We start from the raw sequence: 27,174 nt of genomic DNA, 5'->3' as shown, positions 1-27,174 counted from the left end.
CGATTCATTAAAAACTACAGCACAGTCGCCGCCCCCCTGACCAAACTAACGTCCCCTGTCGCCCCGTTCCACTGGACTGAGAAAGCAGAGGGGGCTTTCACCCGACTGAATGAACTGTTCACCTCTCCACCCATCTTGTCTCAGCCTGACACTTCTCGCCAGTTCATAGTCGAGGTGGATGCCTCAGAAATCGGCGTGGGTGCCGTTCTCTCTGAACGCAGTGAAGGGCGACCAGAAGCTGCGGCCCTGCGCCTTCTTCTCACGTCAATTATCCCCTGCGGAGAGGAACTATTCTGTGGGTGATCGCGAGCTCCTGGCGATCAAGCTGGCACTGGAGGAGTGGCGCCATTGGCTCGAAGGGGCGCCGCAACCATTTATTATTTGGACCGACCATAAAAATCTCGCTCACCTCAGGACTGCCAAACGACTCAACTCCCCCCAAGCCCGATGGTCCCTTTTCTTTGACCATTTCCTGACTGAGCTTCTCCAGGACAGTAAGAACAAAGAACCAGCTGAAAACCAGACTCATTAATCTGAGTCACGCTTGTGTTTGCACGGTACACTTAAATGTCCTCAAATACAAAATCAGATTCTCTGTACTTCAACATATTCTCTGTATGTTCAACAAGTCCTCCAACCTTAATGTCCATATAGATCCCTTGCTCCTACCCTCTCATATGACCCACAGGATTGTTTTGTGCCCCTATGTAGGGGGGCAGGGGGGGGGCTGGACTTCCAGATGGTTCTCACTCCAATAAAAAACCTGACCAAGACAAGAGAAGTGTTGTTAACCCGATGACAACGGGGCTCCTGACGTTCTGCAGCTTCCACATGAAAACTTTCTTGTACAAGCTTCATGTAGACATGCTCATCAAGGCCACCATGCACTAAGTTAACAAGCGAGGCTCTTACTAGTTAATTAGTAAGGCCTTAATTCCCTGGAGTAGTGAGACTAGTGGGCATTTTGGCCTTTGTTAACTGGTGAACTTTTTATGCCTCTCAAGTTAACTTGTTCACATTGTGACATGCTAGTAAAACAATTTTGCACCTCACCAGTACAATGTTTGGGATCTAACTGTGACTATCAGTAAAACTGGGGCGGCTGTAGCTCAGTTGGTAAGGCAGTCGACTACAGGGTCAGTGGTTCAATCCCCGCTCCTGGCTACAAGTCAAAGTGTCCTTGGGCAAGACACTGAACCCCAAGTTGCTCCCGGTGGGTCAGGTGAGCACCTTGTATGGCAGCCACCACCATCTGTGTGTGTGTGTGTGTGTGTGTGCGTGTGTGTGAATGGGTGAATGGGAAGCAACATTGTAAAGCGCTTTGGATAAAAGCACTATATAAGCAACTATTTACCATTTAAAACTTGTACGCCCCTACTAACAAACTAGTAAGACCAAAGAGGCCTGAGTTTGTGAACTAGTCTCCATTTTTTCTTTAACTCGTTAGCACGTAAGCGGCAACAGCAGCCACTAGTGTCACTAGCTGACGTTTCTCAGGGTAACAATTTTAGTGGCCAGCATGCAAATGGATGGGTGGGTCGATGAGAAAATGCTGAGTGCTGATTGGTTTCTCTTTTGTATTTTTAAAGGTGAGACCCAATAGGATGCCTCAATCCACACACGTTCCTCACCTCGTCATTAGCGTTTTGTGAAGATAGTGGGGATTTTGGTCTTCACTAGTTCAGCTGGTAGACACTTTTAGCCACACTAGTTAACTGGTATGTTCATAAGAGGCTTTATCTAGGTAACTAGTAAGAATTTTAGGCCTATTCATAAGGTCAAAGAGGTATTAACTAGATAAGAAGTGGATGCTTTGGACCTTATCAGTACTACGACTACATTGTGAGCCTCACTAGTTAACTAGTAATGTGAAAAAGGCTTCAGCTAATCAGATAATGAGCTTTCTGGCTTTAAACTAGTTTGCAACTTTGGCTCTTACTAATAAACCACTAAGCATTTTTTTGGCTATTACTTTATTAACATATGAATTTCCAATAATTTATTTAATTTTATTTGACATTTATTGAAGTATGACGGTGCACCTTAATCAATATATCGGCAGTGAGCATCAATGTAAATATGCCAGAACTAGCACAATAGCTAAATGTCTTCCATTGTCCTAAGACAGGAATAGGTACCATATCATATCATACTAAACACTTACAGACATAACATTACATGTGCAGACATATTACACTGAACCACCTACAATAAACGATAAATACATAAAAGTAAACAGGTCAAAAGGCCACCATGAACACAAAAGAAAGTAATTTACATGTGGGTACATGACTGATTCAACCAATGTTTAACAATTTTATAAAAGATTGAATAGTTGTCAGAATTCCTGGTATGAGCTGGAAGTGTAATTCATAAATCTGTGCGTCTGACCGACACCACCATTTGGCTAAATTTAGTCCTACACCATGGTATTATACAGTGTCCATAGTTATTACAGTATGAATCCTGTTAGGGTGGAAGACCAAGAGCATTCAAAACCTTAAAAACAATACAGACACAAAATAACGTCTGATAACTGGTTAAGTCTAAAATGTTATACTTACTCAGGATATTAAATCATGAAAATGTAGAGACTTCCTGTCTAAAATTGTGAATGTTTTCTTAAAGAGAGACTTGATGAGTTGTAAAGTGCTGTCAGTTCAATGTGACCAAGTTGTTTAACAGTAAGTCATGTGAGTGAATATCATTGCATCCATAGAAGCTTTTGCTGTCTCAAGAGGCAGAAAAGGTCAGAAATGTTGAATTAGATGATGTCTAAATTAATTGTCTCAATTGATGTTTTGGTCATTGTCATTTGGGCATTTGGTCAAGCCTGTACAGCAACACGGATCATTTTGAACTTCTAACACAAATTTCAGATTACAGAAGATACGATTTTGGAAAAAATAACTTATGAAAACCAGACTTACAGTAGATACTGAGGCTGATGAGTCCAGCCAGCAGGAAAACACTCAACAGGCCCAGACAGAAAACAACAGCTTCATAAAACCTCTTCTCTGGGATTCTTGGGCCTGAACGTAGAATCATGACACCAGGACAACATGATAATACTGTATATAGTTGGGCCCAACTCATACTCGTTCTAGATTAGGATTGTTACCTGTCTTGTTAGTTGAAACTGAGTCACCAGACATGGCATATTCAACATTAACATATACATCTTCCATTGCTCACACAGATATTAAAAATGCTCTTTGGAACAAGCTTCACAAGTAAACAAAAAAATTTTAAGTTCTGCATTTGAATTTTAACTTCTGAGGAACCTGGTGAGTTGCTAAATTTGTTGCACAAGAGCAAACAGAAAGAGGAAATTCTTCATACTTCAAATATGATTTTTAGTGACCAGAACAGCTTCCAGAAACCTAAACTGACTCAGCCAGTCTTTCTTGACATCTGCAACATCTCATCTCTGGCCGGAGATGTCATCCCCACATTCAAGTTAACCTTCATCATCCCTGTGGCTAAGAAATCTCCTTTGTGCTGTTTGAATGACTGTTGGCACAAGAGCATTAATTCAGAGAAATCATCATCAAAACATGTTACTTTCTCTGAAGCTCAGCTTCCTCGAAAGACTAAAACCACTTTTTCTCACTTACATGAACTGCAGTCCAAGCTGCATAGTTGACTTCCTAACCCTACAATGCTTGTAGGTATTGTAAAATTAGACAAAGAGGAACTAAATTTCTGTATCACATTCACATTCAATCTAAGTTTGATGCTGATGGTCTGATGCTTTAACACGATTCAGGAAGTAGGAGAATTCACTGACTGAAGGTGTAATATCGTACAATGACATTGCATGTCAAAAAAAAAAACCCAACAGCTTTCAGTTTGTCCCTTCAGGGATCTCCACAGCGGAACATGTTTATCGGATTTCCTTCCTGCCGCAACCCTCCCACTGAACCACCAGTGTCAGAATCTTGGTCTCACTCAATGTGACTCTCGGTTGTTTCAGATCATTACTCAGTAAGTGATTCAGCTGCAGAACTCTTCACTATCAAAGCCAACCTGACTGAACTTCTCCAGGACAGTAAGAACAAAATGTCTACGCTGACTGCAGAGAAGGACCAGCTGAATGCCAGAGTGTCTTCACTGACTGCACAGAAGGACCAGCTGAATGCCACACTTATTGAAATGACTAAAGACAGGGACAGGCTTCAGCATTTGTCCAGTCAGAGTAAGTGTAGACCAGAATACATTTCTGCTTTGCTTTGTTGACCCATCCAACATCCTCCTGGAAAACGTTTCTACATCAAAGACCGCTGAAAGTGTCCATGCTGACCCCCGGTCACCATAACATTTTAAACCAGCAGTTGGTATTCTTGTTGTAATAATTCCCTACAAAAGTTCAAAATTCAAATTGGAGCTGTGTCTTAAATTATTTCTAACTTCTTTTGTTTTACATTAAACTTGTCCTGGAGGATGGAGACTTTTCAGATCAGACTTTTTTCTCCTCTCCGGTGAGTCTGGTTCTTGGACAAAGGGTAGTGAGAACTGCAGAAACAGAGAAGCAGTTCTGGTGGTTATAGACAGTGCTGATGAACAGGTGCAGAGTTTTCATCTATGTTTATATCAGACAGAAATTGAACACAAAGTATTTTTGTTCGTCACATTTACAGTCATTACTGTGTATAAATTGTTTTAATACTTTTTGTTGGCTTTATATTTATTGTGTTTTTTTTTATTAGTGAGGTGGTTCATTCTTTTATTGTTCAAAAGTTTTTATTGCACTGTTAACTGTTAATTTCCACTGTGTTGTCGTGTTTGTAGCGTGTTTCTTAATGCTGTGCCTTTGTTGTTTTGTTAAATTAGCTTGTGTTTTATGTATTTGCATGTGTTTTCTCAGTTTGCAGTGCTGTGAGCTCTCAGGGACACCATAATAAAGTGGTTATTATTATCAAACTGTAATGTGATTAAAACTATCTTTAACCTAAGAAATATTACCTATAAAGAAGTCTAAACCTTTGTTTGTATTGAACAGAATTTCATCTCTGAATTCACCAATTTGGCAGCGTGGATTGGTTTGAGTGACAGAGATGAAGAGGGGACCTGGAAATGGATCAATGGAACCACAGTGACTTTAGAGTAAGACAGATCTGTGCTCTCATTCATGGATCCCTGTTCATAATGTGCATGTAGAATCATCAGCACAACTTAAAGCCAAAGCATGTTTCGCTTGGGGAAGTGATGAGAAGATGCAACACTGACCGGGTCACTTCAAGTCTCAGGCTGCGAGCTGTTGAGATGACGGCCAGTTCAGTTCCTTTACAGGGGCTTTTACATTTGCTGCATTTCTGTGTTGTAAAGTGTTTCTTTGTTTCACTCAGACTGTACCACTGCTGTCATTTTTACTGCTGACAACACCAGTCATCAACCTAGAGACAATCAAGTGTCACAGAGGAACAGTGTTTGTCCAAAAATTACAATATTGTCCTTTTTGTTTCGTTCAGGTACTGGAGTGAGAATCAGCCTGATAATGGGGGAATTCCACGGATTGAAGAAGACTGTGCACATATCAAAGCTAACACTGCAAAGTGGAATGACCTGCCCTGTGAAACTTCTCTGCGATGGATCTGCGAGAAACAAATGTGCTGATGTCATACAGTGTGTGTGTGTTTGCGTGTGTGTGGCCTCTGTCATGGTATTTATAGACTTATCTCTCTGTGGTAACATCACGTGATAATTTGTTTCTGTAGATGCAAAACACAGTAAAAGACACAAAAGACCAACTTTTAAAATTACAGAACAGGGGCCAGTTCTGCTTGGTCTGGGTTTCTTAGTCTCAGTGAAGCCCGACAACCCTGACATAGATCATCCTGGATAACTGGTACCACAAAGGTTGTTATCAGCTGCCTCATGTTAAACTCCTATCTGCCCCCTGAGCAGCTTCTGTTCATGCTCTTTCCTTGTTACCCTGCTGCTGGGGCTGCATTTCCATCTCTATCACTTTTAAACCTGTTAAAGACTTTTGTGTCATAGTTTCTTGTGTTTCCTAGTTTCCCTGGTTATGTTTAGCAAGCATTTGGCCACATGTACGTGTTGCTGATGATTTCATAGCTGTGTGCTGCTCTGCTTTAGTTATATTTTCAGCAAACTTCCCCCAGTTAGTGTTTTGCTCTTATTCCTAATGGTTGTTTGCTTTTGTGTTAATTATATATGGAACCTTCTTTGTTTTCTCTGTTAACTCTTGAATAAAGTGTTACTCTGTGCTCTTTGCCTTGTCTCACATTTGTGAGAATACTTGACAAACAGATTAAACTGCTGTAGAAGAGCAGGAGAAGTAGTGTATGAACTCTAAAAGATTCAGAATATACCATCAAATAGTTTTGGATGATTATAATCTTGTTGAATGTTTTTCTTTGGTCTTATGAAGAAGAAATATTACAATATGCAGAGGCAACTTAAAAATGCACCTTATAGTGTAAAGAGGACAGAGGAGTAAAGTCAGACAAATCTTTCATTTTATTAGAAACTCCGCAAAAAGACGAGTGACCAATGGAAAGTGAAGAACAGCAAAACAATTTGACTGATTTTATATTTATTATTCTTAATATAATTGCTTAAATCTCAAATGACACAAATTTGCAGAACTGAATCAGATCAGAGAAATAGGATCATCAGACATGATGGTAAACATTAACCTATTACACGTCTTGGGGAAAAAATACCTCACCTTTGTTACAATAAACTCAAATTACCATTAAATGATCACAATGGTTATAGAGGGATGTGATGAAATAAGATGAAAATTCCCCTTAAGAGAAAATGGGCACACTCCCAATTAAAACAAACAAAAAGGATTAAAAAGAGATGAAAATGATGTGACAGCTTTACTTGTAGTTTTGTAAATTAATATTTAGAGTTAACTAGTAATTTGTAGGCACATAATCCTCTGTAAATTCTATAGGGTTTGTTAGATGCTTGTTTTGAATTTGCTGTATTTTTTGTTGTCTTGTTGCTTTTTTCTGATGTGTGTTGGTCTGAATTAAGTGTTTTCTCAACTGCCTGAACTAACCATAATTTATAGTATGTTTGTAATGGGGTGTGTCTAAAAATAATGTTTCTTGAAAGAAAAGTGAGCATAAAAACGTCCTCAAAAGATCATCTTCTACAACCGAAACTTAATTTCAGAATTTTAATAAACTTCAGTCATTCAGAGCTGCAAAGTCACCATGAAGCTGTGTGTCCTCTGCAGGACATGTGGCCACACATTTTAAAACAAATTAATTATTGTGGCTTCACGTCATCAAAGTATATCTGAGTTTCAAGTTGTGCATTATTCAGGAATCATTAGTCTGAAGGAAATATCAATGCTACCAACCTACTGATGCTGCATCAAAGTAGGCAGCTTTTCTATTCTTTTGACTGATGAATAATGTTTGAGCGAAGATCACAAGACAAAGAATGAACTAAATATGTTATGTCCTAAAATAATGCTGGTGGGTGGAGAGTTGAAACTTGTCACTTCCTCTGAGAGACTAAAAGCAGCTAAACCTTCATCGTTTACGTGAAATGCAGAGTTTGCCTTCCAGGAGACAGTCGTCTGCTCTATGATTAATGGAGGAAATATATGTCAATGTTGAATATGACAAGTCCGTTCACCCAAGATCTTCAACAAATCAGACAGGTGAGAATGTTCAATCAGAATTGATGCTGACACACAGAGTGAAGAATGAATCTGTTATCATCTGTTATTACTAATGAATCATTGACTGTATGTTTGGTAGGACACAGGGTGGCAGACTGAGCTGAGCCTAAATATACATGATCATCTTGTCTTACTGTCACATCATTGACTGTGTTCACTGGTCTTGTCTCTGTTCAGGTCCCAGGAGCTCAGAGAGGAGGTTTTATAGAGCTGCTGTTCTCTGTCTGGGGCTGCTCAGTGTTTTCCTGCTGGTTGGACTCATCAGCCTCGGTGTCCACTGTGAGTCTGGTTTTCATTAGTTAAAATCTGAATCAACTGATTTTCACAACCATTTTCCCAAATTGAAAGAGCTTTAAAAATCTGGTTTAAGTTTAACATGTGTTGTTTTTAGATTTAAAATCTGGCACAAATGTTGTTTTAAATGTAAAAACAAATAATCGACTATAAAATATAATAAGACAAACTGCAACAAACGTTTTCATATTTAGTTTTAAAGATTCAAATCTTCTTGTTTGTTATTGCTACTTTATTTTCGAACATATACTGTATAAGGTTTTAGAAATTGCAACATTGACTAAAAAGATACATTTCAAACTTAATCAGGAATAATTCATGCAGCTTTTCAGCAACGGACAAACAAGAATTTCCTCTGCACTAAAATTTTACCAACATATTCAAACTATTTTATGCATGTAAATGTGGACTATGACATTAAAGTCACTATAGCAGTGGTGTTTTTTTTTCTATGACAGTTATGTTTATTTGCTTAACTTTCTATCATACTATGGAACCAGTAAAAAACAGGTGTGTGTGTATATTTATATCTATATTTATTTCGAGAGAGAGAGAGAGAGAGAAAGAGAGAGAGAGAGAGAGAGAGAAATAACAAGACATTCATGGATGAGAGATGAGAATAAGGAACTATTAAAATCATACTATACAAGTAACACCAGTGGGACGGGTTACATTCAGACCATGTGGGACCTATGGATGCTTCGAAAACCAACATCTAGACTAACATCGAAACCACTTGTATCTCAGTGTTCTAGTATCCACAAGCAACACCTTGACTAGAGACGAGAGATTGACAAGGTACAGCACAAATGACACAGCAAGGGGGAGCCAGGATGAATGGTCAGGGGGGAGATATCAACATCACCCAATAACAAGCCCAAATGAGCATAATGCAAGAGCAGCTGACTAAGATGGAACCTCCGTGGCCTGTTACCAAGAAAAAGTGAAGGGTCTTCTGAAAGTTTACTTGAGGAAGTAAATGCAGCACTACGAAGAATCCCTACTATGACAATCACTGAGACCAACAAGCTGATTTACACCACAGCCACTGTGATCCTTGAGATGCTTCCCTATAAGTTCAACATAAGCCATAAGGAGCAGTATCCTTCTTGAAGAAGGCGTTGGAGGCTAAGATCAAGAAAACATGGAGAGAAGTTAGTCAAAATTGCAGAAAGGCAAGATGAAGAAAGAATTAGCAAAGAAGTACAACAAACTGTCCATACCTGAAACCCTGGAGACTGCCAAGCAAAACCTACTCGGCTTAAGAGGTACACAAAAGAAATTGTGCTACAGGAAAAAGGAGTATAAAAACATAAAAAGAGCATAAAAACATATAACTTTTATAACTAAACAAACAAGTAGCAGTTGTTTTCTAGAAGAGGTAAGTCTTCAAGCACTTTTTAAAAGCAGCCCCAGTCTGATGTTGAAGGATGCAAACCCCCTTATAAAAAACAATCTATTCAGCAACTTCTTGTAGACATGGTCAGTGTTAACTGAACAGTCCAGCTTTTCATCGACTTGGAACCCAAGGTACTTATAGGAGGCAACCACCTCAGTCTCCTCACTGTTGATGTTGATAGGCAGAGGAGATGGGAGGCACCTCCTAAAATCCAGGACCATGTCCTTTGTCTTAAAGTGTTTAGCTGCAGGTGGTTCAGGTAACTCCACTTGGAAAAGTCTTTTACAAGTGACCTATAATCCCTCTCACCTCCCCTCTGATACACCCGATGATGACAGTGCCATCTGAAAAGTTTTGCACCTGACATAGTTTGGTGCTATACATGAAGTCAGCTGTGTAAAAGGTGAACAGGATTAGGGCCAGTATGGTCCCCTGTGGTGTCCCCATGCTACTGGTCACTGTGTCAAATGTAATAGTTCCCAACCTGACAAATTGTGATCTGCCAGTGAGATAATCATAAATCCAGGACATGAGGGGTGGGTCGACCTGCATGGTGGTGAGTCTGTCCTTTAGACGGAGAGACTGTATAGTGTTAAAAGTACTGAAGAAATCTATTAAAGGAATCCTCTCAACTCCACCCTCACAATCGAGGTGTATTTAAACCCGGTGCAGGAGGAACAGAACAGCTTCCTCCACCCCTACTTTTTTCCGATAGGCAAGGTGGAGGGGATGCTGGGCCCGCTGCACTTAAGGTGCAGAAATAACCGCTCCAGTAGATGCTACTGGTCTGTAGTCATTAAGGTTGCTGGTTTGACAAAAGTTTAAATAGTCCGTAAGGCAGTAGAACCTTTAATGTCATCTCCATCTGAATCCAGCGGTACATGTCACTGTTTCAAAACAGTCTCAGAGGATCTCGCTCAGCACCACTTTGCTGCTTCCTGAAAGAGAAAGTTTTTATAGGCTGTCTCTTAACCAAAGGTACAAATTGGGGCGACAGGCAAATCAGATTGTGGTCGGACTTCCCCATTGGTGGCAGTGGGGATGCTGTGTGTGCATGCTTAATATAAGCATGTCAGTGGTCCTGTCATTGGTCCTGTGGGGTGCCAACCAGTGTGGCTTCATTTTTGGAACTGTTTAACTGGGGGAATTTTAGCTCATCCATGCCTTTATCTCGTTCAGGCAGGTGATCAGGATGGACAGTGGTGATGTAAAGCTGTATGTTATCAGCATAGGAATGAAAAGATTCCATGTCGGTGGAGGACACAAATGAGTGGGAGAATATATAATATAAATGGATCAGCCCCAGAATGGAACCTAGAGGGACACCACAGGTGACAGGATATATCTGGGACTTAGCACTGACTAGGCTGACATATTCTGTTCTCCCAGAAAGATAGGTGAACCAGTCCAAGACGGTATCAGACAGACCAACATCACAGTGGAGTCGACTGAGGAGGATGTGGTGATCCACTGTGTCAAAGGCTGCAGTTAGGTCAAGGAGAATAAGTTGAGAGGGACAGTCATCATCTGCAGTCATCAAAAGGTCATTTGTGATCCTGACCAGAGCTGATTCAGTGCTGTGTGTAAAGAGGAAGCCTGACTCAAATTTTTAAGTAGATTGTGGTGTAGATGGTCCTGAAGCTGAGTGGCAACAGCTTCATCCAGCACTTGGGAGGTTGGAGATGGGTCTATAGTTGGCAGGCAGGTCTGGGTCCAAAGTGGGTTTTTTGAGAAGTGGATGGATAACAGCCGTTTTGAGCGGGCACAGGTGGATGATTTCTTTCTCATGATGGCCTCAAATTCACTCTGTGAAACGTCAGAGAAGCTGTGAAGAGAGAGAGAACAGAGAGCCCAGGCTATAAATTTAAAACTGGGGTTTAAGGAGATGGTTTATTGTGGAAAACAACTGCTGAGAGTTTCCAAGGCTGTTGCTTATGTTTTTGGAATAGTACTGTGTTCGTGCATCTTTAAGTGATTTTGCGTAGGTCTTTTGGTGTCCCTGGTAAGCAAGCTTGAACACAGAGCACTCAGATGTTTTGAAACTCTGCTCGAGGGCACAGCCCGCTGCCTTAATTTGTCACAACTCACATGTTTACTACGGGGCTGAGCGAGTGATTGTAAGTGTTCTAGTTTTGATGGAGCTGTGACTATCTAGAAGGCTGCAGAGAGATTTGTTATAAAAGTCCATGGATTCTCTGACTGATGAGAAGTTCTCAGAGGTGAAACGCTGGAGATCTGAGGTCTAGGTATATATTTGTAAGATTCTGAAACTGAATTCGGTGTTTTAGCTTAGAATGGGGAGACAAAAATGGCTGTTGCAGAGAAATTACTTTATGACTGAACACATCAAGGTCATGACTCTGTGATGACAGAAGTGTTTAGAGGGAGCCCTCTGGTGTGTGGGGGGAGATCAAAGTGCTGTGTGTGGTTTAGAAAGTCCAGTAGTGGCAAGGAGACACTTTCATTTCATTAAAGTGCATTACCACCAGGTCACCATCATGGCCAGTGCTCGTCTTCTTCCAGTAAGTACAACCAGGGGGACAGGCTTCACTGGCCGACAGGTGATGATCAGGGTTAGATTAGTGAGCATTAGAACCATTATCCAGGATGAAACAAAGATCTGCGATTACATCCAGAAGATGGCCCCAAGTGATGACGTGCTTAGTGAATACCTCATGCAGCAGAAACCAGAGGAGCGGGAACCCTCCTGGAAGGACAAATCCCCTGCATGGTATGTGTCAGCATCAGATAGAGAAAGTGGCTGATATAAATAAAAATCAGTGGCTGGACTAAGATGGACTGAAATACAGCACAGAGGCACTAATCCTTGGAATTCAGAAGCAGGCTCTAAATACAAGGTCAATAGAGGCAGAAGTCTACCATATCAGGCAGGACTCCAGTTTCAGGCTGTGCAAAGGTGGTAACTAAGGGCGGCCGGGAAAAAAAGCCCAGGGAGAAAAATACAGCAGGAATCTAACAAAGTAACAACTAAACATACAAAGTATCAAATCAACAGAAAATATCAACAAAAACAACTCTTATCTTCTGGCTTGCGCAAAACTCCTCTTCTAAGAATAATCCGCGGTGCTTAAGTCAAAACTTAAAACGTAAAGTCACTTACTGCTCTGAAAGCCAGCAGGGCATCTGAGGTACACTGTCCAAGAGCAGGAATTCCTCAAGGTATCAACATGACAAAAAAAACAAACATACTTGGATAGAAAAAACACAAGAAATCCTCAAAGGCATCGGCTGAGCAGGTAACATAGAAACCTTAGGTAAACACGGAGACTGGTCACTCGGGGAAACAGGAAGATAATCTGGCGGAGTACAACAGGTGACCAGGGTTTAAGAAAGGGAGGTAACAGGTGTAGGGACTCTAAGCTGATAGGCAGTGCAGCGGGGAGGGAAGAGACGGTGATGCTCACCAGGACAACACTGAGCGGAGTCACGGTCGTGACATAAGGTACTTTGCAGGCCCCTCAAAAAAGACCTGAGTTTCAAATAAGGGAGAGTTAAGATTTAAAATATAATTTATTTAATAATATAATTTAATATAATTTGTTTAATTAGGTAATTGTAGTGATATTTCATCTATGGTACTTAAATTGTGAGCATTGGTTTATTGTAGTATTGTATTCATGGGGAAAATATAACTGAATAGTCTAATAATGGTACCTGTGTTTCACCCACTCATTCTTTATTTCAGATCATAGCACAGCACATGGTGCAGCAGGAGAACTCTCCACTATCAAAGCCAACATGACCGAGCTTCTCCAGGACAGTGACAAAGAACTGTCCTCCCTGACTAAAGACAAAGACCAGCTGAATTCCAGAGTGTCCTCCCTGACTGCCAAACTCAGTGAAATGACTAAAGACAGAGACAGGCTTGACAGTTTGTCCAGTGAGTATGGGCAGTAAGGGACAAGGCACATGACACCTAACTGATGCCAAAAATACTATACACAGCTGTACACAATAGTACACAGTACAATCGTCCATATAAGACAGTTTAGACACTTATGTTTGCACAAATAATGTTTCCCAAAGACTTTGAAAGCATTGGTCAGATTCTAAGTGCAAGTTAATAAACTAATGTTAACATGTTGAGGTTATTGTTATGTAATTCTAAACAGGAGTCAGACACTACAAATCACCTCTGTGCCACATTTGCATGTTTTACCTCATCGTGTCTTTATTTTGTCTTGACTGACTTCTATTGTCTGCTGTCTTATATGTTACAGAGAAAACTTGTCCTGCAGGATGGACACAGTTCAGCTGGTCCTGCTATATTCTCTCGAATAGGTCGGACTCTTGGACAAATGGAAGCAGCAACTGCCAAAATAAAGGAGCAGATCTGGTGATAATAAACAGCAAAGAAGAACAGGTAGAGTGTTAGTGTCCACATTTATGTGACTGAACAAGGAATGAGATTAAAGGACATAAAGGGCCAAATCTGATGTTGAAACCAGTGCATTTATAGCCACCTACAACCATGGACCATGACTGAGACTAGGGAACTCAGCAGTGGAGCTGCATTTGCTGACACAATTTAAAGGTGACTAGTGAAGTTTTAATAGGAAGGAGGTCGGCTGGAGACCTGTCCAGAGTTTACCCACCTCTCACCCTATGAAAGCTGGGATAGGCTCCAGCCCCCTGCAGCCTTACGCAGAAGAGGTGGTTACAGATAATGGATGGATATTTTTTCTGCCTGAATCTAGTTATAGTCAAAAGGTTTCAGTTCTAGCTCCTAAGTTGTTGTTCTTGGCTATAAGCCAATTTAATAATTGTAATTTTATATTAGGAAGATATTTTAGCATTTGATTGTTCTCTGAATCCATCATAACATAAATGGAATAACTCTAACTTTTTAGCTTATGTGGTTGTTGTGGATCTCAATTTGTTATATTTATGCTGTATTTTTTCTAAGATTGAAAGTGTGTGTTATCCATCTCTGTACTTCTGCCCTAACACACATACTGTAGGTGTAATGTGGTTAAAACTAGAACAAAAAAACTGTGGAATTCTGTCTCTGTATTGAACAGGAATTTCTCTCTGGATTCACCAATCAGTCAGCATGGATCGGTTTAACTGACATAGCTGAAGAGGGAACCTGGAAATGGGTCGATGGATCTCCACTGACTTTTAAGTAAGAAATGTGCTTCACCTTCTTTAAATCCAAATATCTCTGTAAATGTATGTTTGGACCAACACAACTGAAACAAAGAGGTTTCTAGAAAGAGCTCATAAAGGCCTTCGTGGTTTTACTGAGGAACAAAAATGACAGAAATAGAAGCCGACAACCTTTTCACACTGTTTCACCTGCACAGTGTCAGAGTTAGGATTTGGCTCTGAACACCACTGACAGTAGCTCACTTGAAATACATTTATCATGAATGAATGGAAGTATACTAGATATATCTAAATTGCACTTTAGTAGAAGTTTTCTGTTTTTAATTAGGTGCCTTTGGTCAGACAGATGTAAAGCAATAAGAAACAGCTACTTTTGCTTCATTTTAAGGCAGTAGTCATGTGTATAAGTACTGTGATTCTCTTGTTGTTTAGACAGTGGGCGAAAAATCAACCTGACAACGGTAGTGGAGACATAAAGTGGGGTGAGGAAGACTGTGCACACATCCGAAGTGGCAGGAAATTGGAAAATAATTGGAACGATCAGTCATGTGATGCTTCTCATCACTGGATCTGTGAGAAAAAGCTTCAGCAGTAGTAACATGTGTTTTTAGAAAGTCAGATATTATTCCACAAAAAGTCTTTGGTATCTTGTGTCTGAGACAGTAAGTGTAGCGTACGGCTCTTTCTCACCAGTTTCTGTGCTGTGTAACTGTGTAAACCAGTGTGAGGATCCACTTGTTCTACACATTAATAGTCTTTTAAATCTATGCTCAGTACACAGCTATTTAAAGTTGCATTCACCCTTCAGCAGTAAATGGACAGTTTATCAGTATTGTCTTCTTTTATTGGTGTCCTTCACATTTTATTTTTGCTTGTTAAAAAATTGGCCTTTTTATCCTTTTTTGTGACTTTTACATTTTTGATGTTTAATTACTATTTGTATCTGTTTGTGAAGCACTTTAGTGCAGCCTCTTGCTGTTTCAAATGTCCTATGTAAATAAACTATTATTTCAATTATTATGTTTTCTACTAATTAGTGATGGAGATTTCTGATGTTCATTATCATCCATTGGTTAATTTGAGTCTGACACCATCTGTGAAGATTCTTAAACGTATTTACTTCACTGAGAGTATTGCAGTACATTCTGCTGCTCTTACTGTTACTTACTTAGTGACTCTAATACAACAGTATCTGTCGCCACCTTCTGACTTTCACACTGCACAGTGTCAGAGTTAGGATTTGGCTCTGAACACCACTGACTGGAGACTCTCAGAGCTGCTAGAATGACTGCTGACACACTTCCTGTCTGTTTCAGTACTGTTGGCTCTGACTGCACCACTGCTGTCATAACATTTAATAAGTTATCAACATAGAGACCATCAAGAGTCTTTTTATGTTGATATTCACAATTTCATGATTGTTTTTTGTTTTGTTCATTCACCTCTTAGGTACTGGGATGAGGGAGAACCCAATAATGTGGCTAGGTATTTATTTATTGGAGAGGACTGTGCAGAAATTAATGTTCAAAAAGGATTGATTGATTACATTGATGATACTTTGAATACATGGTAATATCTAATAATACAACCCAGCAAATATGTCTATTGTTAAATTAGAAGTCAAATAGTTGGGAAATAAGAGTCATTGATTAACAGAACATATTCAGCTCAATCTGCCACATACAAAGGACTAGAAAGGAAAAATAGAACACATTATTATATTAGGTGCAGCATTATAACACAGCTGGCAAAAGGTTCTTAACATATATACAAACAATAGACTAATCAGAAATCAGGCTGCTGTCCTCCATTTCTGCATGTTTCTTAGCAATATTATATATAACACTTCATTTTAGATTTCTCTGTAGTCAGGTGCCTGAGTAATGTTTATCCTTCCCCCACTTCTTATATCTTTTCTGTTCTCTGGATCCCGTCTCCTCCAGGGTCCTTTAAGCAGTTGCACCCACTCTAATCCCAGTCATTATGCAAATCATTAAATCATCACGTGCAACAGTGTATGGGAGTAGAATAGCAGCTTAATTCTTTTATATGTACAGGGATTTGTGCGTGCATTCATGCTGGAATTTGTATTTCAGTCTGCTTGTGTGTCTGTATACAAATCTGTAATGGTAAATATTATGTATGTGTCTGTAAAATAATGTGTAAATGTATTCCCTCAAAGAACTAAAAGTAAATGTCTAATTATCTGATAAAATGCATAAGTTTTAACTAAAAGTGCTGAAAAGCCTCCCAATTGGATCTTTTTACCGGTGGATTTTTGCTATTATCCCCGTCTGCGAGTTTTATCAGTATTGGAAGGTTTCACTTGCCCTCAACTCGGGCTCCCAGGCTCAGCCTTACAGGCAGAATACGGTTCAGCTCACAGTTTGCCTTACAGTCTGCGTTCAGGCTTCAGTACTGAGGAGCGCAGAACCGCCTCCACAGTCCCTCGGGTGAGTCTCACCTTTACCTGTCTTTGAGTCACTGTGGTGTTTTGCTCTTGACTTTGTCCTGCTCAGCCAAACAGTGTTTCTAGTGTTTCTGTACTGTTAGCTACAGCAGATAACGTTAGCCGATGCAGGCAGGTCAACAGCTACAGCTAGTGTAGCTAACAGCTAACAAACAGTGGGAGCTAACTTTACACTAAAAGTGCTGTTCAGTGGGAACTGGACTGGTGCTTGGACAAGACTTTCAGAGGACAGAGGACACGGGAAAAAAGGTAAAAGCCATGTAAATAGTTCTGTGTGTAAAGTGTTTAATGTGCGTGATTTGTGTTATGATCAATGACGTAAGGTGTGTTTAGACGTTCTGGTTTTTTTAACCATCTGTCATTTATAGTTAATTTATATACTAATATTTTCTATGTTGAAAAAAGTCTTATAAATAATTTCATGCAATAAATTAACTGCATAACAGCAATACTTCCCATTTTTGTAGTTTTTGTCAACATCTAATACATTGATGATACCCTGAATACATAGAAACAAACATTTAATACAACCTGCCAATATTGGGACAAATCTTTGGGAAATAGTTCCTGCAGCTTATGTAATAATTAAACACTACTTCTCAATTTTAATTTGTCTTTATTTTTGTAATTTAATCTTAAAATTTCTTCCTTGAGCTTTTTTTTAATTCTTTATACTTTGTAATAAAACTGCTCAGACATTCCACTGATTTCACTAACAATCATATTTTTAATTGCTTGGTATTCGTGGAGGTAAAATTACGCAGACTTGTTTATTTCACAACAGAAAGAGGTCACAGACAACGGTACAAATACTTACGGTTAAATCTGTAAATTTGTCCAAAGGAAAAGAGCTAAAAACAATCTTGACGTTTGTGTAAACATGAGGCTAAAGGGGTGGATACACTGGGAAGCCATTTGGCCATTTTAGAGAAGAAAATGTGAAAAACTTGGAAGCCCTTCCTGCCACAACCCTCCCATTTTCTTTGTCCAGGCTCAGGACCGGCACCAAGGTTACCCTGGATGGCTAGGTGGGGCCACACCTGGTGGGGTGGGATTCGAAGCTGCTGTCTTCTGCATCCTAACCAAGGTTGGGATGCATATTAACAAATATTAGCTATAATAAACTTTTCAACTAGAAAGACTAATTTCATTGTGATTTTTCTTCTCCAAACATCACAGAAACTAGTAACTTTCTGCATCTGGTTTGTACTTTTTCCATTCACAGAAACAGCTGCTCAGCTTTGAGCTTTAAAATTATCAACCTAAATTTTCATATGAGTCACACTAATGCCAAGTTTTCGCTTTAACTGTTAGATGTTGTATAGGCTGTAGTTTGTGCTTTAAAAGCTCAAACCTCAGAGTCAGTGAAGATCCATTAAGCCATTTCCAGGTGCCTTCTTCCTTCATGTCAGTCAAACAAATCCAGGCTTCTGCTGTTGTGATTTATCAGGGATAAGTTTTCTTACGTGGACCCAAGAGCAACAAGGCGAGATGGGTTCAGTTAGATGAAATACGTTTTATTAAATATTTTAACACAGGACAGGGAAAAACAACCAACATAAACTCACTCCTATGAAGGAGGACAAATCTAGCAAATCCCAGAGGGATGAATACAAAACTAGAAACAAGGAATTAACTGAGACATAACCACAAAGGAAAATGACAAACTAGGAGGCAGAACATAAGATAAACATGGGTTAAACAAGTGGTAACCTAAAGACCCGGGACAGTGAAACTAAATGAAGACACCAGGAAAACAAACACTGGGAAGAGCAAGACTTGAACGGAAAATCAAAACCAGACTAACTCACATTAGAAGACAAATAATATCCAAATGTTAAGCAACAATAGAGGGAACGACTGAGACACGGGCATCAAAAACAAATCGAACCTCAAATCAAAGATACAGGGAACAGAGTCCATTTGAACAGAGTCAGGAGTCCAAGAATCATGAGTCAGGTAACTCAGAAGGCACCATGTTAAACTGATGACAAGGACAAACAAAGACAACAACCCAACCAGAAACAGGGGTAGAGACGGGTTTAAAAAGGGCAGAGGAACAGGTGAAAACAATTGAGAGCGGTGATGACAAGTGGTAAAGTTGAAGAAATAAACTGGGGACAGGAAGTGGAGAAAAAGGAGAATAAAATAAAAGTCCAGGGCAGGAAGTGAATGAGAGTGTCAGATCATGACATGATGCCTGAGAGGAATTTCTGCATCAATACAAATAAATAATCAAAATTCAGTGTTTAGCTTTGTCATTGACCTCAGTTTCCTAAAATGTTCACATTGTACCTGTTCTGCAGCACTGTCTATCACAACTAGATCCATTTCTGTCTTTGCAGTCCTGTCTGCCTCTTTCCAAAGAACCAAACTCAATGGGGATGAAGTAACAGGAAAAATGTAACATTGTCCATCCTGTAAAACACGTTTCATCTATAAGAGAAAACAGACATCAGTCAGACAAGATAAAACTCCATCTGCCACATAGTGACAGTATAACTTAACTTTGACACAGAGGTTTTTATTGTGCATGAATCAAATGACACACTCACTCTGTAGCCTGTACAGTTCTTCAAATGTTTGTATGAGACTGGTAATCAGCTGGTTACTCTCTTCAGTCAGTGAAGACATTTTGTTCTAACTGTCCTGGAGAAGCTCAGTCAGGTTGAATTCTGCAGCTGCACCAAATACTATGTTGTGGTGTGAAATTATAAAGATACAAGTCTGTGAAACATATTACTATATTAATGAATAAACTGCAATAATGCAACTGCAAGGGGACACAAGCCAACGTCTTCTTGTGCCAGTCCCAAGACTGGACAAATGCAGAGCATGTCAGGACTTTTTTTTGTGTCAGGACTTTTTTAATTTTAAAATTAAAAATGCAAGTCATAACTTTCACAGACTTCACATGACTTTTCACATACCGGATCAGTACTAAATTGGACTACTATTGGTTCAAGAAGGAGAGGAGGAAGGTGTGTTTGGCAGAGAGAGAAGAGGAAAACTAAGAATGTAGGACTGACAGCAGGGACTCTGAATGATGGAAATATGACAGGGAAGGCTAGAGAGTGGATTGACATGATGCAGAGAAAGAAGGTGGACATACTGTGTGTGCAGGAGACCAGGTGGAAAGGTAGCAAGGCTTGAAGCTCAGGAGCAGAGTTCAGTAACCAAAAAAGTGAAATGAAGTAAAAATGAAAAAAGTATAATAGTGACTTTCCAATAGCTGGTGGTGATACAAACAGATGATGAGGGCAGAATAAAATAGTAACTAATGAAGTTCGGGTGAACACAGCTGAGTGTAGAGGACAAGTAGGGACGTGACAAAGAGATGTATAAGATGTATTAGGCAAAGTCAACTTATCCGGGCTGACAGTGAACAGAAACTCACTGACACATATTTCCTCAACTGCTCGTAAAGTGACCAACTGTCTCCTGGAAGATCAGCTCTGCAGCATTGACTGGACTTCCTGTAAGTGATGAAGGGCTTGTTGGTTTTTGGTATCAGTCTGAAACTTCTTTAGCGTTTGAGGAAGTTTCAGCTGTGGGCAGTTCTTTACTACACAACAAGCCTTCACACAGTTTCATTGTCATTAAACATAGTTTGACATTCTGCTTAAAATGGTTTGTGGCATCATTAAAAAAGACTTTTCTTCTGACACACAAGTCAGAATTCACATGGTCACAAAAGGTCCCTGTTACACACAAACAGTTTTTAGAACAAACACTGCTGTTGTTTCATTTACAAGATAAAAGATACGTAATAAAGACGTGAGAACACAAAATTAGACAGTTAATTATGGTGTTTATTGGTGACCCAATGTTTGGTAGTCTATCAGAAAGTTTAGAAAAATTGCTGCACAAAAGGCCGAGTTCCAAAAACATAGTTTATGTCTTGCTTCCAATGCTGCATCATTTCTTTAGCATGACATCACAAATTCTAAGCAGATTATTTATATTTTACACCAAGTACATACGTATGTCAATGTTAAGTATGTCAATTACCAAAGTTTAACCTAACAGTGACATATAGTTGTATGCTGTCTGCGACAAATTATAGGGATGTACAGGGTGTTTATTATTATTATTGATATTATTATCAAGTTGACAATAAGTGTGAGTTTCTTTGTAAAGAAAGGAAGATGTAATACAGAGGTATGACAGAGGTGGTGGACAGGAACAGAGCATATTCATGTCTTATATAAAACATTTCCATATGTATGATGTCAAAAAATTTAGCAGTGTTACACATTTTTCTCACAGATCCATTGCAGAGACCGTTCACATGGCACGTCATCAAACGTATTACCTTTTTGAATTATATCTCCACAGTCCTCTCCACTAGCCTCCACTAGTTCTCGGTCATCCCAATTCCTAACAGGTCAATGAACAAAACCAAAAACAATCGTGAAATTGTGAATATCTGACATAAAAAGACTCTTGATGGTCTCTATGTTGATAACTTATTAAATGTTATGACAGCAGTGGTGCAGTCAGAGCCAACAGTACTGAAACAGACAGGAAGTGTGTCAGCAGTCATTCTAGCAGCTCTGAGAGTCTCCAGTCAGTGGTGTTCAGAGCCAAATCCTAACTTCAGCTTTTATGTCTTATTTCCCTTTTATGCCTACTATGTTCTATTTAATCTCTTTTATCTGTTTGTCTCTTTTCACTCACATGTTTCAGTTGTATTGGACCAAACACACATCATTTCCAGATGTATTTAGATTTAAACAAAGTGAAGCATATTTCTGTCTTACTTAAAAGTCAGTGTAGTTCCATCGATCCATCTCCAGGTCCCCTCTTCATCACTGTCACTCAAACCAATCCAAGTTCCCATTGTGGTGAATGCAGAGAGAAATGTCTGTTCAATTGAAACAAAAGACAATCGCTGCAATTATATTTTAGTTGTAACCAGCAGGAGTGAGACACAAAGACACAGCACACACACATTCATATCCACAAAAAAAGCTGAAATACTTCCATTCATGATACAGTGGATTCAGAAAGCAGTCACATGCTCATATTTCTTCCTCATGTTCATATTATCTACATTTATTATAATAGTGGCATAACTATTAGATTGGCCTGCAACATCAACAATGTATAAAAATATAAAGTACAGATTCATTTAATTATGATTGAAGCTTATTTTAAATCTGAAATTAGAAGAAGAAACTATTAAAGCATCATGTGAATTTCAGAAAGCATTTTTATGCAAAACTATCACTTTACATGTTGTCACTTTAATAAAAGATATGTAAAAATTCCTGATCATGTTCATCATTCTTTGTCTGGACACACTGCACCTGTTCTTCAGCACTGTTAATGACCACCAGGTCTGCTCCTCTCTTTCTGCAGTCCTCTCTGCCTTTTGTCCATGAACCAGACTCAGTGGACAGGAGATAACAGGAGTAGCTGAACTTCTTCCATCCTGCAGGACAAGTTTTCTCTGCAACGTAAAACAATAGATATTAGAAATGTATCAAGACACAACTCCATCTACTGCCAGAGAAAGATGGTATGAAGTAAAACGTGCAAACAGAGGAGTTTTAAGTGTCTTCACATCTTAACATTTTAATGTGCTCACAGAATGTGAACGTGTCCTTAATCCTAAACATATAGTGAACAGTTCACAAGTCTAAATCCTTGACAAGATCAAATGTCCTGTCCCTCACTGCCCACACTCACTCACTCTGCTCTGGTATTCTGTCCTGGAGAAGCTCAGTCAGCTTGTCTTTGATGCTGGAGAGTTCTGCAGCTGCACCATGTGCTGAGTTATAATCTGAAACCACATGAATTCATATAATGTAATACCACATACTATTTAGCCAGATCAGATTATTTCCTATTTTGCCCCCAATATTTACAATGAACTGATGCCCATAATTTAAGTTCCATGTGCAAAAAATATGATGTAATAAAACACATTTGTATACAGACATAATGCTAATCTAATATTAGAGAATAAGTGAAATTGCTGTTTGTCTGGTGCTGAATAGCTACATCCACTTTTCCTGCTAAACTTTTTTTCTCAAAACTAACTATTCTAAAAATAATTCAATTTTTACATTTTAAAATGCCATAAAAGTTAGAAAAACTTAAGTAAGAAACTTGAGAAGTAAAATTAGTCAAACTATATGATCATAAAGTGACACAGACTCACGGTGGATGCCGCGAATGATGAGTCCAGCCAACAGAAAAACAATCATCAGCCCCAGACAGAGACCAACAGCTTTATAAAGTCTCCTGTCTGAGCTCCTGGGACCTGAACAGAAAAAGACCAGTAAACACAGTCTTAGATCAGAAATAACATATGATTAAAACAGATTTAATCTCCACTCAGCAACTAATTAAACATTCTTACGTGTCTGATTTGTTGAAGGACTTGAGTAAACAGACTTGTCATATTCTACACTGACATTCATTTCCTCCATTGATCACAGGTTTGTTAACTGCCTCAGAGCTCTGGTCAGCTTTGCAGCACAGTTCATGTAAATGATAAAGACACTTTGGTTTCAGATACTAAGAACCCTGAGCTTTAGAGGAAGTTTGTGTGGTTTTGATGGTCAGCAATAAGAAGTGTGCTCATGAGAAGACGCACCAGAATGTGTGATTAAGACAACCCAGCTACAAAAATAAAACTGTGTGTGTTGCTGCACTTGAGACATTTCTATTGAGTCTTTCTGTCTCTCCTGAATTTGAACTCTTGGGCAAAGAGAAGAGCACGATTGATTTGAACTATTGTTAATTAATCAACTGTTTCTTTAAATGTCTCAATTGTTTTGTACTTACGTAGACACAACTTAAATGCTTAATAGCTCTACTTCATTCCCTTGTGCTTGTTCTTCTTCTTCTCTGTGTCTTTCAGCAGGTGTCCTCAGCTTTGCAGCTGTGTGTTTCCAATGTGCAGTTACTGACTCTGTCAAAGCTGTAAAAGATCCAAACCAATTCCAGACCACCGACATTTTTTCTGTAAAAAGCTTCACTCGTCTTATCCTTACGTATGCTCACGTTCATTTTATTGATTTTAATTCTGCATTTGATACAATACGACCTTATCTAATACTATTAGATATTATATAAGGAATTAGGACAGATGAGTGTAAATCATTTTATTATTAATTTGTGTTTCTGTTTTCTAACCTGATCAGTACTGGTGTTGCTCAGGGGTGTTTGAGCTCTACATTGCATAAAAACAGATGTGTGAACAGAAATGCTTTCAACCACATACTCAAGATAACACTGCTATTTTCAGGCTCTGACACAGAGAGGAAGATATGTCGATACACCACGTTATTAACAAAAGAGTTTATGAAATGGTGCAGCTCCCACCATCTCATGGTCAGAGATCCTTGTAAAGTCAGGGGTTTCCAGGTAATATTGTGTTATATGTATGCTTTTGTATACATATAACACAAAAATCATCAAAGTAATAAAAATCTGTCACCTCCCTAAGAGGTGCAACCTGACACCGGATGTTTGCCATAAATGACAGTTTAACTTTTTCTTATTCAGATTAGGAAGAACAACAACCTTTATTGTCATTGAGCACATATATGTATTGCACATCCATAAATGTCTTTAAGTTTGTACAATGACATGTAAACAGCAACAACTGCTGTAGTGACTTATGTGATAATCTGTGTTTACACCTGTATATATAGTTGAAGTTTATACATTTATATACACATTAAAAAGCAATTTTAAAAGTTGGATTTTTAATACAAATAATATAAACTTTTTCTAGTTAATGTTTAGTTTTTACAATAATTTAAAAACTAAATGTTAAACTCTTTAAATTGGTTGATATATTCGTATACTAATAATAAAACTGAAATAACAAAACACATATTAGGTGTAAACAAAAATATAACACACAATTCAAAGAAAGATAATAAAAATTTAACTTGGATGTAAACTTATAAAAACCAGACTCATGGTGGACAGAGAGACCGATGAGTCCAGTCAACAGGAAAACACTCAGCAGCCCCAGACAGAGACCAACTCTATAAAACCCCTCTCTGAGCTCCTGGGACCTAAGCAGAGAAAACAATCCACTTAATCCAGTCCTCTATCAGAAATAACAGATGAAAGAGCAGATTTATTCCCACTTAGTCTGTCAGCGTCTGATTGAACATTCTTACCTGTCTGATTTGTTGAAGGTCTTGAGTGAACAGCCTTGTCTTATTAAACATTGACATACATTTCATCCATGATCATAAATTTGTCAGGTCAGTAATTGCAAATGATAAAGACTTGTTGGTTTCAGATGCTAAGAACACAGGGTTTAAAGTGACAGGTTTTTGTGGTTTTAATGTTGGACAATACAAACCATCATCATTAGAAGACACGGCAAACTACACTAATAGAGGACTGAAGCACATAGTTCAGTCTCTTCACACTTCTGACATTTACTGTAGTAAAGTGACATTAGTTTAGGACACGGTTGTGGAAATGAATAGAAAACACAGTCCCATTTATTCTACCCAACCTGATGCAGCTTTGTAATTTCCTTCTTAGTTCCTGGAAAGAACAGTGGCACAAAGGTTTCACAGTTCAGAATAAATGTAAGTTGAGGGGCCGGGGTGGGTTGGGCTGTTACACAGCTACAAAAATAAAACAGACTGTGACTGTGTGTGTGTGTTGTAAATATAAATCCTGCACTTGAGATATTGTGACTTCCTGTCTCTGCTGTGTATGTGTCTGACAAAGTGAACTGACTGAGTTTCAGTACAAGGTTAAATTAACTGAGGTCTCTTAAATTAAATTCCTCTTAATCCTTGAACATTTGTCTTCCTCCACTTTTACAATGGAAGTTTGACCCACTATTGTTACCTGCTAAATATTTTTCTGATATATTAGAAGTGTCGTGGTTATATAAGTAAGATTCTGTATAACCTTCATCCGCCGCCAGAAGCCCTGAGAGCGGACATGTGAGCATCAGAACTGGACCACAGAACGATGGATAAAGGGGGCCTGGTCTGGTTGTTTGCATGTGCATCACTTACTCAGGAAAAGATGCTACCAGGATGCACTATGGCAGAAAGGGAAGCTGGCAGAAGCAGTGTGATGCTCCTGACAATGTTCTGGAGGGAAACCTTACGTTCTGCCATTCTTGCAGATGTTACTTTGACAAGGTACCACCTACATAAATGCTGTTGCTGAGCTGAAGTACACGGAAACTGTATTTCCTAATGTCTGTGGTCTCTTTTAGTGGTCTCTGCCACACTGCAAAAAATGGTTCAACAATGGTTTGAGGAAAACACTGAGTTTGAGGTATTGAATTGGCCTCCAAGTTCTATAAATCTCAATGTAATCGAACATCTGTGGGATGTGCTGGAAAAACAAGTCGTACACAAGTGTACACAACTTAGCTCAAGCAGCACTGGCCCCACTGAAACAAGCAGCCTGTCTGATTTGTTGAATGTCTTGAGTGAACAGACTCACCACAGTCCACATTCATATATTTTGCTCCATTAATCATAAGCTCTTGAGCTCTTACTAGAAGCTCTCCAGCACTAACTGCATTAAAAGTTTGTTTCAATCCTCGAGGAAACTGAGCTTCAGAGGAAGTGACTAGTTGCAATGGTGAACAATCTTCTACAAGCAACATTATTGTAAGACACACTACAGCTATAAAGAAGTGAAACATGAGAACATGTTGTTACTGTTTATCCGTCTTTAATGAAGACAGTTATTCATAAATTATTCAGTTTATTCACTAGGAAGATAAATGAACAACAAAGTAAAATTCATTCTGCCACCACTGATGCACCTTTAGGAGGATTTAGAGAAAGAGTCATAACTAACGTGGCCACAAAATGTCACTGTTAGATTCAAGCAAACACACAATTTGAACAAACACTCACTGTTGTTTAAAATTTATGATAACAGATGAACAAAAATCTTTTGTCATGTTTTGTGTGACTTGAATTATTTATTTTTGTGTGCTGTCAATATGTAGATTATTTGAGATTTGGAACTTTTAGCAATTTACATTTTAAAATAAACATATTTCTGTCTTTTCTATAAGTGACATGTGTAGTGGTTAAAGATTACATATTAGAGTTAATATATAATAGATATTTATCATAATCCATGTATAATATAATATAAACTGTATTACATGTATGAATGAAGGAGTACTTGGAAGTTGTATTATTATATATGGTGTTTCTTCAGTACATGGGAAATGTGTGTGCATCA

At 38.9% G+C, this 27,174-nt stretch overlaps 3 protein-coding genes and 1 long non-coding RNA gene across 4 annotated transcripts in view; 2 read left to right on the top strand and 2 right to left on the bottom strand.

Moving 5' to 3' along the window:
- Nucleotides 1-27,174, bottom strand: part of LOC137132668 (CD209 antigen-like) — a 78,366-nt gene that overhangs the window by 37,884 nt on the left and 13,308 nt on the right. The gene's annotated exons all lie outside the window — the stretch shown is intronic.
- On the top strand, nucleotides 4,472-6,229 carry LOC137132678 (uncharacterized). Its single transcript, XR_010915170.1, has 3 exons — nucleotides 4,472-4,567; nucleotides 5,003-5,106; nucleotides 5,472-6,229. It is a non-coding gene; the product is annotated as an uncharacterized lncRNA (long non-coding RNA).
- On the top strand, nucleotides 7,515-15,483 carry LOC137132802 (CD209 antigen-like protein A). The gene is made up of 6 exons (XM_067515790.1): nucleotides 7,515-7,648; nucleotides 7,847-7,948; nucleotides 13,069-13,263; nucleotides 13,604-13,746; nucleotides 14,405-14,508; nucleotides 14,925-15,483. The coding sequence occupies exons 1-6, from the start codon at nucleotides 7,579-7,581 to the stop codon at nucleotides 15,085-15,087; spliced, it is 777 nt and encodes a 258-aa protein (XP_067371891.1). The 5' UTR covers nucleotides 7,515-7,578; the 3' UTR covers nucleotides 15,088-15,483.
- Nucleotides 20,763-23,442, bottom strand: LOC137132674 (CD209 antigen-like protein C). The gene is made up of 6 exons (XM_067515490.1): nucleotides 23,333-23,442; nucleotides 23,132-23,233; nucleotides 22,661-22,750; nucleotides 22,275-22,417; nucleotides 21,726-21,829; nucleotides 20,763-21,342 (listed from the first exon to the last, which is right to left on the bottom strand). Exons 1-6 carry the CDS (start codon nucleotides 23,400-23,402, stop codon nucleotides 21,213-21,215), a joined length of 639 nt encoding a protein of 212 aa, XP_067371591.1. The 5' UTR covers nucleotides 23,403-23,442; the 3' UTR covers nucleotides 20,763-21,212.

Source organism: Channa argus, chromosome 9, assembly GCF_033026475.1.
Source record: "Channa argus isolate prfri chromosome 9, Channa argus male v1.0, whole genome shotgun sequence".
Classification (NCBI taxonomy): domain Eukaryota; kingdom Metazoa; phylum Chordata; class Actinopteri; order Anabantiformes; family Channidae; genus Channa; species Channa argus.
The sequence above is the reverse complement of the archived record's forward strand: the minus strand, read 5'-3'. Positions and strand labels throughout refer to the sequence as shown.

Bases quoted from the DNA above. Each gene is read 5' to 3' on its own strand.
- LOC137132802 (XM_067515790.1), top strand. From the start codon at position 7,579: ATGGAGGAAATATATGTCAATGTTGAATATGACAAGTCCGTTCACCCA. The intron at 7,949-13,068 runs GTGAGTCTGGTT...TCTTTATTTCAG, and splicing joins CATCAGCCTCGGTGTCCACT to ATCATAGCACAGCACATGGT. The intron at 14,509-14,924 runs GTAAGAAATGTG...CTTGTTGTTTAG, and splicing joins GGATCTCCACTGACTTTTAA to ACAGTGGGCGAAAAATCAAC.
- LOC137132674 (XM_067515490.1), bottom strand. From the start codon at position 23,402: ATGGAGGAAATGAATGTCAGTGTAGAATATGACAAGTCTGTTTACTCA. The intron at 23,234-23,332 runs GTAAGAATGTTT...TTTTCTGTTCAG, and splicing joins TCCTTCAACAAATCAGACAC to GTCCCAGGAGCTCAGACAGG. The intron at 21,343-21,725 runs GTAAGACAGAAA...TTGACCTGTTAG, and splicing joins GGAACTACACTGACTTTTAA to GAATTGGGATGACCGAGAAC.